Source organism: Triticum aestivum, chromosome 4A (genome assembly GCF_018294505.1).
Source record: "Triticum aestivum cultivar Chinese Spring chromosome 4A, IWGSC CS RefSeq v2.1, whole genome shotgun sequence".
NCBI classification, from domain to species: Eukaryota; Viridiplantae; Streptophyta; class Magnoliopsida; order Poales; family Poaceae; genus Triticum; species Triticum aestivum.
The window spans coordinates 486,614,520-486,627,366 of record NC_057803.1 but is presented as its reverse complement, the minus strand read 5'-3'; the positions used below and the strand labels follow the sequence as shown (position 1 = coordinate 486,627,366).

The 12,847-nt window shown below is 42.2% G+C and overlaps 1 protein-coding gene across 1 annotated transcript; it reads right to left on the bottom strand.

The window, feature by feature from the left end:
• Positions 1–8,134: 8,134 nt before the first annotated feature.
• Positions 8,135–10,131, bottom strand: LOC123086516 (uncharacterized). The gene is made up of 2 exons (XM_044508275.1): positions 10,000–10,131; positions 8,135–8,897 (listed from the first exon to the last, which is right to left on the bottom strand). The coding sequence occupies exon 2, from the start codon at positions 8,843–8,845 to the stop codon at positions 8,288–8,290; it is 558 nt and encodes a 185-aa protein (XP_044364210.1). The 5' UTR covers positions 8,846–8,897; positions 10,000–10,131; the 3' UTR covers positions 8,135–8,287.
• Positions 10,132–12,847: the final 2,716 nt, after the last annotated feature.

Here is a 12,847-nt window from a genome sequence, read left to right as displayed (position 1 = left end):
TTTGCAAAATCTCTCTGGAATTTAGTAAAATGGGCATAACTTTTGCATACGAACTCGGGTTAAAAAGTTTTTTATATGAAAAATCATCTACTTGAAAAGTTACATTTGAATTCAACCGGGGGAACCCCGTTGAACATTTTCAGAATCCCCAAAAACCTAACAGAGCAAAAGATACGGGGCTTTTAAGATCTAGAGGGGGGAAAATGAAAAAATCAAACTTACTAGTGGCGCACCATTTGCTAGGTGCGCCACTAGTAACAGAAAAAAAATTGGTTTCGAATTTTTTTTGGAATTTTTTTTCAAAATATGATACGTAATATGACCGGAAAGTTTGAAATATTTTTTCAAAATTTCATCACACTCATGAACATGAACAAAGTCCTAGACATCAACAAGGTTTAATAGGATTGATATGATAGATATATCAACAAGTGCGTGTGAAGTGAGCTGGTGCTGGGGTTGGATAGAACTGCGAAGTTAATCGTGCTCAGGCTGGAGTAGTGTGAGGATGGGTGACCTTCCGGGAAGTTTGACCACGGAGTGTGATTTGACTTGAAATTAAGCATATTGACCCGAGATTAAGCCATAGTCTGGTGCGTGATAATAGTGGCGCACCTCTGGTGCGTGATAGTAGTGGCGCACCTGTAGTGCGCCATTAATGGCAAAAACAGGTGCGCCACTAATTAGCCTTTTCCTAGTAGTGACAACCCTGCGGATCACTCCTTGACCTCACTCTTCCTTGACGAAATATCTACTAAAATTGAGGCTTGTACTCTGCCTATTGTGGTGGGAGGGGACTTCAACCTTCTGTGCACTCCCTCGGACAATGTACTCTTCGTGAATTCCCTCGGGTGGGACCACGGTTTACTTGGACAAACTATCATACCAGTCTGGTCCGGTCGGTGCTGGATCGGGTCTTCATTTGTTTGAACTGGGATTCCTTATTTCCCTGCGCCTCCTTGAAAGCTAGAGCGATAGTGGGCTCGGATCACGCCCCTCTAATTCTTGATGCGGGCCTTGACCATACTGCGGTGTCCTCTCGCTTCCAATTCGATGCTTCGTGGCTTTTAGTTGATGGATTCATAGACATGTTGGCTAACAAGATATCTGGGATGCTTTCATCTTATCATTGTTCTTTTGGCCCCATGGACGTCTGGCATAAATGCTCTTACACGATCCGCAAGTTCCTCCGGGGTTGGTCTCGTAATAGATCTGTGGAGGCCTGCCGGGAGAAAACATCCTTAGAGGCCCAGATTGCTGGTCTGGACCTCGTGGCCGACGGGTCTGGCCTCTCGAAGGGGGAGTGGTCAGCCTGGTACGCCCTTGAGGTCGCGCTGATGCAGTTGCATCAGCAGGCAGAGATATATTGGCGTCAGAGAGGTACCTTGAACTGGACTCTTAAAGGTGATTCCCTCACAGCCTACTTCTTTGCCATCGCCAATGGCAGAAGGAGAAGATGCTCTATCGACAACCTTCTCATCAATGGATTCAGAACTTCGCATCAATCTCTTATTATGTCGCATGTAGTTGAATTTTTCTCCTCCCTTCTGTCTGCTAAACAGGAGTCTGGCCTCGCCATTTTCCCCTCCTTATGGGATGTTCCTTCTATGATCTCGAGAGCTGAAAATGATGCCTTAATGCTACCTTTGTATGATGCTGAGATCTGGGATGTCATTAACTCTGCTAATCCTAATGCAGCCTCAGGGCCAGATGGCTTCTCCATTCCTTTCTTCAAGAAATTCTGGCCCCAACTCCGTTGGTTGGTGTGTAAAGTTATTCAAGGCTTCTGCCTTGGGACAGTGGACATCTCCTGCCTTAATTACGTTGTCATTACTCTTATTCCTAAAGTAAAAGGGGTCGATTTGATTTCCTAGTTTAGGCCGATAGCCCTCATTAACAACTTTGCGAAATTCCCGACGAAAGGCTTTGCCACTCGTCTATCCCATGTAGCTCACAGAACTATCAGCCCTTTCCTGCGTTTATCAAAGGGCGATTCGTTCTAGATGGGATCCTTTGCCTACATGAGATCGTTCGTGACCTCAAAGTTCGTAGGTCTAAGGAGGTGATTTTAAAACTGGACTTTGAAAAGGCACACAATTCGGTCAGTTGATCGTTCCTTAGGCAAGTGCTTCTTGCCAAAGGCTTCGAAGGGGCGTATGTACACAGGGTCATGCAGTTGGTCTCAGGGGGCCACACCGCGGTCTCAGTTAATGGTCAGGTTAGCAACTTCTTCGCCAATGGCCAGGGCCTACGGCAAGGTGATCCCGCATCTTCTATCATGTTTAACTTTGTTGCAGATGCTCTATCTTGTATCCTATCCAGGGCTGCTTCTCACGGTCACATTTCTCCGGTCATTTCCCACCTTATTCTGGAAGGGGTCACGCACCTTCAATATGCGGATGACACGATCATTATGGTAGAACTAAATGACTCCTGCACTACCCTCCTTAAGTTCATTATACTTTGTTTTGAAGCCCTTTCAGGCCTCAAAATCAATTTCTCCAAGAGCGTGGTCATTGTCACTGGTGTTGATGACACGGAGGCCTTATGGGTGGCCCATCTTCTCAACTGTAGCCTGGGAGCCTTTCCTTTCAAAATCTTGGGCCTCCCAATCTCCCTGGACAATCTATATGCCAAAGAGTTTGCCCCTGCCGTTGTGAAGGTTGGTAATAGGGTGCTCCCTTGGCGGGGTAGATACAATACAAGTGCTGGGAAAGTGGCGCTGATTAATGCTTGCATGTCTTCCTTACCAATGTTTATCATGGGCTTTTATCTTTTATCTGCTGGCACGCACGCCGGTTTTGATAAGCATCAGGGTGCTTTCTTCTGGAACTCAGCTGATAATAGACGCAAATACAAATTGGTTAGGTGGAAGCTAATATGTAGACCCAAAAACCTTGGAGGGTTGGGCATTATTAACACTGCTATTATGAATAGATGCCTTATGATCAAATGGTGGTGGAAAATTATGACCACGGATGCTGATACCATGTGGTTCTCTATTCTCAAAGCTAAATACTTCCCTTTTTCTAACCCAATGTCCGCTTCCTCTCGGGGAGGCTCGCAGTTTTGGAAAGATCTTGTCAAGGTTCGTCCTTTGTTTCAGGCACACATCAAGTTTGTGGTTGGGAACGGAGCTTCCGTTCGCTTTTGGCTCGACTGGTGGTGTAGAGATTCACCTCTCTCTGTGACCTTCCCTACATTGTTTTCTTACTGCCCTAACCCGAATATCTCCATCGCAGAGCTCTCGGCTAATAATTGGGACCTGGCCTTCTGGTGCTCGTTGTCCCCTGCAGAGTTGGAAGATTAGTGGCGGCTTACCGCCTTCTTCCCCATGCTTTTAGAGACAGCTGACACGGTGGTCTGGTCCCACGCTTCATCTGGTCGTTTTTTCTGTTAAGTCTTTATATTCTAAGCTTATTGGTGGTACCCCCACTAACAGATTTAATCTGATCTGGAGGGCTCGTATTCCCCCTAAAGTGAAGATCTTCCTCTGGCAAGCCTTCAAAGGTCGCCTCCCTGCGGCTAGCCAAATTCGTAAACGTAATGGCCCGGGATCGGAGTACCATGCCCTCTGTGGTGCCCTGGAGGACACAAACCATATTTTCTTTCATTGTGCTTTGGGTAAGCTGGTCTGGAGCTGTGTTAGGTCGTGGCTTCAGGTGTCATGGGCACCATCTTCTTTCTCTGAGCTTCGGATCCTCGCCAATGACCTGGTTGGAGTCACTAAGCCATTATTTTGGGTCGGACTGGCGGCGATTTGCTGGGCCTTGTGGACTACCAGAAACAAATTTTCCATCGAGCATGTTTTTCCTGCTAAACATGATGATTGCTTATTTAAATATTGCTTGTTCCTGCAGCAGTGGAGATCATTGACTAAGACAGAAGACCAGGACGCTTTTGACCTTCTGTTCTCTAAAATTCGGGCCTCGTCGTCTTCCCTATCAAGGCAGGAGCCAGCTGCATAGATGCCTTAGCGTTTCTTTTGACTTAGCTGTTGGCTATGTCGTTTTATGTCGGTTCATCTTCTCTTCCGGCCTGCGTGCCTTGTTGCTGGCCTGGGTGCCCCGTGCCTCATACTTTCATAACTTCATGTTGCCCTTGGTTGGGCGTGATCGTGACTGTTGGTTATGATTTGTCTGGAACACTGCCTGGTGGCTTTATTTATAAAGTTGGGCGCATGCCTTTCCTCTAAAAATAGCATGTGCACGTACCCCTTGTTGGCGAGCATGAACATCAGTATGGTGGCGTGGTAGTACGGCATGAGGTTGTACAGCAGGCGGTGGTTGTACACTTGCACGTACAACAATATCTCCCAACGCATCAAACCGGATAGATAGGCATGCAATTTGCGCGACCAAAGTCTTGAATTTTTTTATACATGATTGATATACAAATTGCCCACGTTGTCCTAATTGTTCGAAATTTTTGGAGTTACGGAAGTATGGTTAAAGTCCGGATTACTACAGAATGTTCTGTTTTTGACGGATTATGTCCTTGTTGCATTGTGTGCTTATTTTGATGAATCTATGGATTGTATCGGGGGGTATAAGCCATGGTAAATTTAGAATACAGTAGGTATAATGCAATAATAAAATATGAATGGGTTTGCAATGACACTTAAAGTGGTGATTTGCTTTATTATACTAACAGATCTCACGAAGGTTTTGTTGTTTTGTGTGATTGAAGTTTTCAAGTTTTGGGTGAGATCATGATGGATGAAGGAATAAGGAGTGAAAAGAGACTAAGCTTGGGGATGCCCATGGCACCCCAAGGTAATATTCTAGGAGTACCAGGCAACTAAGCTTGGGGATGCCCTGGAAGGCATCCCCTCTTTCTTCTAATGACCATCGGTAATTTTACTTGGAGCTATATTTTTATTCGTCACATATCATGAGTTTTTCTTGGAGCGTCTTGCATTATATGAGTTTTCGCTTGTTTTGCTTTTTAGTTTGTCACAATCATCCTTGTTGGACACACCTGTTTGAGAGAGTCATAATGATGCAATGATTTGTTAGAATTGCTCTATGTGCTTCACTTAAATTTTTTGAGCTATGGAATTGATCTGGTACTTCACTTATATATTTTTGAGCATGGTGGTGGTTTAATTTTGAAGAAATGCTCTCATGCTTCACTTAGATTCGTGAGGAAGTCATGATTTCTAAGACTGAGTTGTTCATAATCTCGATGTTGATGTATGTAACCTCTTAACACTTGTTGCAGATGCATTCGTGATTTCTAAGCAATATTGATCATACTTGCATAAGCAAAACTAGCTTTCCGCAAAATGCCAACTTAGTAATAGAGCCTTGCATATTATTTTGTTATCAATCATGGGTTGCTTGTGAGTACATTCAAAAGTACTCATTGGCTTGTCCCTGTCTATTAACTTGCACATGCATGGAAGAGCAAGAGTTTTAAGAAGAGTTCTTCGGTGACGAACATGCGAACTAGAACGCTTTCTCAATCAGAATGCATGTAGGGTTAAGGCAGATGGCATGGGTCCAAGTTATTGACGAAGATTTCTGCTGCGACCTTTTATTTGATGTTTTACCCTTAAGGATTTATATATGTACTACTTGACCATAATGGTCCTATTTGTGTAAGGCGCATGTAATGGATGTAAACTCTTGATATTCAGTTCATTGTGTACATTGAGCATTGATCCTTGGGATCACTGTGCACGCACAATTGGTGGCTTCGACTGTGTAAGGCGGGGTCCTCACAATGTTAGTCTTTCATGCATTCAGGTACTTTTTTAGTGAGCACACACCTATGCTCGTATTAGAAATTGCCATCACTATGTGTATAGAGGCAAAATTCAAGACTTAATGTCCTTTATTTCCACCATTTGCCAATTTCTAATGATTGCGGCAATAGATTGGCTCTCTGTATGTATTCTTTCTTCAAGGCTTGAAGTGTGTGGTTAGCGCAACATGCGTATACACTTTGGCCGTTCATTGATATGATCATATTCGGCTTCTCTGAATCACTCGCATGATACGGATGCCCATATTCATGGATTTGAAGCTAACTAAAGAGTTTCAGATTTTGAGAAGGGTTCAAGTGGTTTGCTAAAAATGACAGGCAACTCAACATGTGACTTGAAGAATATTGTGTCTTGGTTGGACAAAATTTTATTCGGGAGGTGGCAAGTTGTTTGTCAACACATGGACCTATTATCTTTTCAAAAATCGTACCCTTGTACAGGCTTTTATCTTCGGTGATATGCTTACATTAAAGATTTATTTCCTTCATGGTTGTCATGTAATATAGTAGTTGCTCTCTTTTGGCTGAAGCTTATGTACTGATAAAAAATGTAGGTTCTCTCCTCAAGTGGAATATACATGTGTGTTGCTTCTTGATTTAGTTTTGCAAAGAGGGTTTAGTTAGGGGAAATAACTTGCTTTTATGTTGTGGCTTTCATAGTTTGTTATTTGCTAGGAAAGGTTAAACATGTTTGTTCCTTGCCACATTCCTAGAGATCTTTTGATTCTTGTGGTCCATTTCCGTAATTTTTTGGTTAGTTGGAAGGAATAATAGACAACCCGGGTTACATGATAACATAAAACTTCCTCACCTATTTAAGAGAGGCCTAATTATTAGGATTATTCTGATGGACTTTCTGCTAATATTGAGATGATTTTTTGCACATAATAGAATTATTCTGTTAGATCAAGGGATACATGTGGATGGTAGATCAATAGCATGCAGAGTGCCTCTTTACCTTCATGAAGTCAAGAGATAACGTATGCCTTACTTTTTAGTTTCTCCTCTATAAGGATGCACACACATTCTATTTTGGTTCTTTCCCATGTTTCTTAATTCCTTTACTTTTATGTTCCGTTATCTTTTCATATTAGCTCTATAACTAACTCTAAGAGCATGTGTTTGTTTTTCACTACGAACACAGATACATAATCTAAACTGAATGATATACATGAGCGGCAAAAGGAATGCATAAGACGGGTATCTTCAGTATTCCAATTAGAGAAGAGGCATGCATCCTCCTTTTACCATACAAATGGCGACTTGTGCTATCGAAAATATATGTGGCTTGCCATTTTAGATACATGAAATGAAGTCACATGTTCCAGTAGATGTTATTTCTAAGCTTATTCTGCGGCTTTTAATTCTATTGAAATTAGCATGATAAGTATCTTGGAATTTTCTATTCCCTCCGTTACACAATTTAAGACGCTTTTGCAAGCTATGTTAGCTTGTAAAAGCGTCTTGCATTGTGGGACGGAGGAAGTGATATTTACAAGATTTAATGGGCATAATATGTATAACAAATTTTCTATGTAATCTATGCTACATTCATATAAAGTTTGTTTTCAATTGCTGCAGTGATGGAATACTTGTGAACTAGAAAGGTTGATTATGTTTGTCGATTCTCGCCAGGAGCATTAGCAAGTTATACTTTTTTGTCTTCCTACAAACGGGGTTGTACTTTCTAACCGCCAGGAGGTAGTTTTTCCTATCAGCTTTTGTGTCATATCTTGTTATATCTGTGACAGTCTAATGCTTCCTACTATCCTTCTGGTTTCTATGTGTCGGGTGACTTATTTGATGATTTGTCCGGGAAGGTTGGATCCTTCTGGACTGTTCTTCATTCCCCGTGTTTCTGAGCAAAATTCAGAGAACTAGTTATTTTCCTCTTGTGCCCATAAAAATTGGTTCCGCTTTGCTCCGCATCATCTGGAATCTCGCGCGATTCGTCTCAAGATAAAGATACCTTACCATTAAAATCATCTTCTTCCCGTTGCTATTTCTTTTCGCACGCCCCGCTTCATACAGAGTCTGCTTTCATCTTAGAGCACGTACAATCCCTCTGTTGCTACTGGTTGCAATTAGGCCCAAAACTTAATGCCCAGAACAAGATTGTGCTATAACTGTCTATTACTTCAACTATCATGGATCGTACATATGAACAAGTATCAATTCATATACTCTTATTTTTCTCTCTTCTAATCAATTTAAGCTACTCAGATATATAATACTCCCATAATTCTCACATAATTCTTGGGCAGTTTCTGGAAAAAGTAAGGATGTATATCACAGCCAATCACACACATCATGAATCATTCATTTACACACACACACACACACACACACACACACACACACATAATAATAATAATAATAATAATAATAACAACAACAACACATGAGTGGCACCGACTGTTTACACAAAAGGGGCGACTTTGGCTTGGAGAGACAAGCTTATTCGTCTACTAGCAAACGACATCCAAACCATAAACAAAGCCGCTAGGTGCCAAGAGGGCTATTGCCGGTACGTGCGAACAAGACAGACACAGAAGGCAAGTATGGTAGCAATGAGGACACTAAGAAGGCAAGCAAAGGTGATGTGCAGCCACGCCTGGTCAAACAAGAAAACAGGGACAGAGATTAAGATGACAGAAAATCCAATCACCTTGAAGCCAACTTCGTCAAGTGCATTCCATGCCGCCAAGGGTGCCTGTGGCACGAAGAGGGTCAAATACCCACGCGCCAGGTCTACCACTGCCAGGTAGGCGCCCAACAACACAGCAACTGGCAGCCACCATGGGAAGCCGGCATTCCAGATAGGTTTATTATACATGTCGTAGATCCAACCTGCTGTGGTGGCAATGAACATAGACTGTGTGAAGACAACCGTTATCCAAGTCGAAGAACGGCTCACCCTGAACTTCTTGTTCCGGTCCCCGATCGTCAATGTTGAAGACGTCCCCAACATCGTCGTTACAAACTGAATAGCACAGGGTATGTTCTTATCCTCCTTCAAGTTGAAGTTGACTTCCTTCAAGTTGACTTCCTTTCCAACAGATGCCGACGGAGTCATTATTCCAGTGATTGGCACAAGACACCTCTTCAAAGTATGATTTTGTGTTATCCTGAAAGTAAAAGCATAGCTTGACATAAAAGAATATTGTATACACATGGAATCTTACATCAACCAAAATGTAATTCTCTATAGAACCGAGTCTAGATGGAATCTAACATCTTACATACCGCAGAGTATCAAATTAAGTCTAAAACTGTGAGATGCAATAGACAGCAACCTATTCTCAGTTCCAAGTGTATCGCTGAGGAACCTGATACTAGTATTATTCTGAGCATGACAACCACAAATTTATAACAAAGTTTACATCTACAGCGGATCATGAATGCTCTCTGCAAGGGAATATAAGAGTCTATGCTCTTATATTTAAGAGAGGAAGTACTATTGTAGCTAGTATCATTCTGAACATGTAAACCACGAATTAATACCAAAGTATGTTCACTGTAAATGTGGGACCCAAAACTGGGTCAGCGATTATAGGAATTTCATAGGATTTTTGTAGGATTCAATTTTTAGGCACCTAAATTTCCTACGGACTGGAGTACTATGCGCCTATTCCAGAGAACTCCAATTTTTATATGTTTACCTATGATTGCCTTTGGATAAAAGAAACATAAAATTCAACGCCTTTTTTGGAGGCGTTTTCCAATAATCCTGTAATTTTCTGTGTTTTGCAATCCTCAGTTTTGCAGTACCAAACACCTCAGATTCCGTGTTTATCCTATTCCCACGCTTCTCAATCCTGAGATCCAAAGAAGTATTAAGCCCGCCGGTGCACGTTCAGGGGACGATGGGTATGGCGCAGTAAGAGAGTAATTTTTATTTTACTTTTGCCAAATCGACACTTATCGCTGGGTCGCAGTCAGAAGGTTCGCAGCTGAGCGTACAGAGCGGTACGAGCTCTAAGCACACCGGTGCGGAACCCTAACCCTAAACAGCGGCCGCCTCCTTCGTCGGCGAGGGTGTCGCGGCTGGGGCGTATGGCGCGGTGGGAGAGTAAAAAAAAAAAGTTTCTTTTTTGCCGTCGACGAGTCGGCGCGACCCGAACGTCATCATATCGGCGAGTTGCACGCCCGTCAGATAAAGAGAAGGAAAGTGGACGAGGAATCCGAGCTTATCTATGCTATACTAGAAGATGGTAAGGAGGGGCATACCTTGATCTGTTTGCCTCCGCCGCGTAAGGGCGTAAAGCAGAGTCGCCGCGTCGAGGAGGGTGGAGATCAGAGGCGGCGGCGCTGCGGCGAAGGGGATGGGCGAGTAGCGACGGGATTTGGATCGGAACTGACTGTTTGGTTTATATGGAAGCATTACGTAGCGCGGTGGGAAGGGCTGAAACCCGCACCCCCGCTCCCGTTTAGGCCGGCCCATATGGGGGCGCACGGGCCCATTTGTTTTTCTCTTTCATTTGTTCCCTTTTTTATTTTTTTGCTTCAATCAAATTCGGGATTTCCAAAAAAACATTCAAGATTTTGAAAACTGTTATTAGTTTCTTTAATCGATAAACTCAAAAAATGTTCACAGATGACACCAAAGTGTCCGCCGATTCAAAACATATTCACAAATTTCTAAATATGATTTTTTTTGAATTGCAATGAAGATTTTTTGTATTTCATGAATAAATAGAAACTCAATGAACAAAATTTGAATTCGAGGAACATTTCTTCAAAATTGATGATTTTTTTATATGGTGAAAAAAATTAACGAACAAATTTTGAATTTGATGAACCAAAATTTGACTTTAATTAACATTTTTTGAAATGGGTGAACATTTCTTGAATTCGTTTTACAATTTTTGAACTTGATGAACATAAATGTCAAAATTTTTCTTTAAAAAATGTTTGCGAATTTGAAAAAAGGACATGAAAATGAAAAAGAATAAGGACGGATCGAGTGCATAGAAGCTCCCACACAAGGTGGGTCTGGAAAGGGATTATTAGAAACTTAGTTTTAGACCTGGGAAATGCAGTGCTGAGAGGCCAATTGAAAAAAAAGCATTAAAAATGAAAAATATCTACTACCTTTTATTGAGACAAAAAAACTCTACTACCTAAAAACAGAGCGCGCGTCAGCCACACACTACACATTTAGTCATGTAAGCCAGTTTTTTTATATATTTCGAAATGTTCCGAATACTTGGCTATTGGTATTTGTCGTGACGTGACAACTTCACATACCCGGCTGGCTATAATATTAACCATGCTCCTAAATCAACATGTAAAACAGTTGCTACCGTTATCGGCATTAGATCAACATTGCATACGTGACAATCAATAATAATAAAAATATTTAACATACAAAAAAAGGAAAAGTCTATGAATAACGTGCCCCCGCGTCCAGGCCACACTTTGTATCATTCATGCTTGGTCCCCGACCTTCCATTAAGTGAAGGGAAACACTTTCCCTCATATGTCTGATGTTTTCCCTTTATCAAACCAATCCTGCACCATAGATTTGTTTTCCATTGTATGGCCAGAAACCACTCCCTCTCTCTCCACTAAATGCACCCATTAATCAGGAATGGAAGCTGCCCCCACCAACCCAGTAATTATGCACCTACGGTTAGGGAAATCAAAACGGGTCCATAATTGATCGCTCCACTGCTGTTCTGGCCACGCTCGGCGATCCCTCCGGTCTACCTGCTGCGGTAGTGCATCAACCCATCATGGCGGTCCGCAGCATCGACGTCCTCTCTTACAGGCTACCATGGTGGCCTTAATGGTGAGCACCTCCCCGATTTGGGCATGATTTCGCTCCTCCATCCTCATCTCACTGCAACACCTTTGCTAACCTAGTCGTCCGCACAGCCCTTCAACATCGACGCACCAAGGTGTCCAGGAGCCTCGCCAACATCAGAGAGGAGGTCGATGTTACTGGTGTCTGGTTCCGGCGTCCCTTGTTCACAACGACGGAAGGACCATGTATCGCTAGTCCATACAACGTGCTACATGCGTGCCCTACTTTTGCATCTTCGGTCCGTATAGGTGTGTTCAACTTTGCTTTGTATGTATTATGCACAACCAATTGTTGCTTCCTAATTTCCCACATATTATGGAGAAGATGCCTATCACCCCCCTCCCAGATCTGGTTTTGAATGACTACCTATAAATATTTTGGTAATCCCACTTTTAAAAATCTATGCTTCCACTACCCAGATTATGTTAGATTGCATGATACAATGCTTCCAAAATTTCATGCTTCATACGCTTAGTTTGCTTCATAAGCACCATGGTTGTGTTTCTTCAAAAGTTTCCTTCATATGTTTGAGGCTTGTTCTTCGATTATATTCAGTTTGCTTCATTTTCATTATTCATATTGTTTTGTAGGCGTTCTATTTGAAGTCAAACCAAACAATTCATGCCTCCTAAATTTCCCCAATGCCTACGGGAGTGGAAGAAAATGTTTTGCCGACGGTGAGCATGGAACGGTGGTCATTGGTGGGCATGACGTGTGGAAAGAAATTGAGAATCTCAGTGATATTGTACTCTTCATCAGCTTGGAAGCAAACTTTATAATTGTTGCGTTACACATCTTGGAGCAAACTTTGTAATCGACCATCGGCTTTGGAAGCACATGGTCATTTTGTTTGTAGTATATGTAATTGTTACGTCGCATATGTATGTTGCACCATCTTCTAAATTTTGTATCCAAAATATGTCCATTTTTGTTTCCTTTTTTTCGATAAAAGATGGATTTTATTTGCTCAAAATGAAGCATCAAGAAGATACATAGAACAATGAGCACACACCCGGCCTCTGCATAGTTATGATGCACACAGCCAAGTCCATTTTTGCTTCCTACCCACAAAGATGAAGCTTCGTTTACATAATAACCAAGCGATGGAGGTTCTACAAAATATTTATGCTTCCTACACAGTTGAACAAAGCTCCGGTTGGACACTAATCATGCTTCTAACAATAGCACACTATGCTTCCTATGCATCCATAAAAATCATGCTTATCTTACACATTAATCAGGCATGCTTCCACCATTGCTTCCCGATGC

Excerpts from the sequence above, each read along its gene's own strand:
- LOC123086516 (XM_044508275.1), bottom strand. The coding sequence starts at position 8,845 with ATGACTCCGTCGGCATCTGTTGGAAAGGAAGTCAACTTGAAGGAAGTC.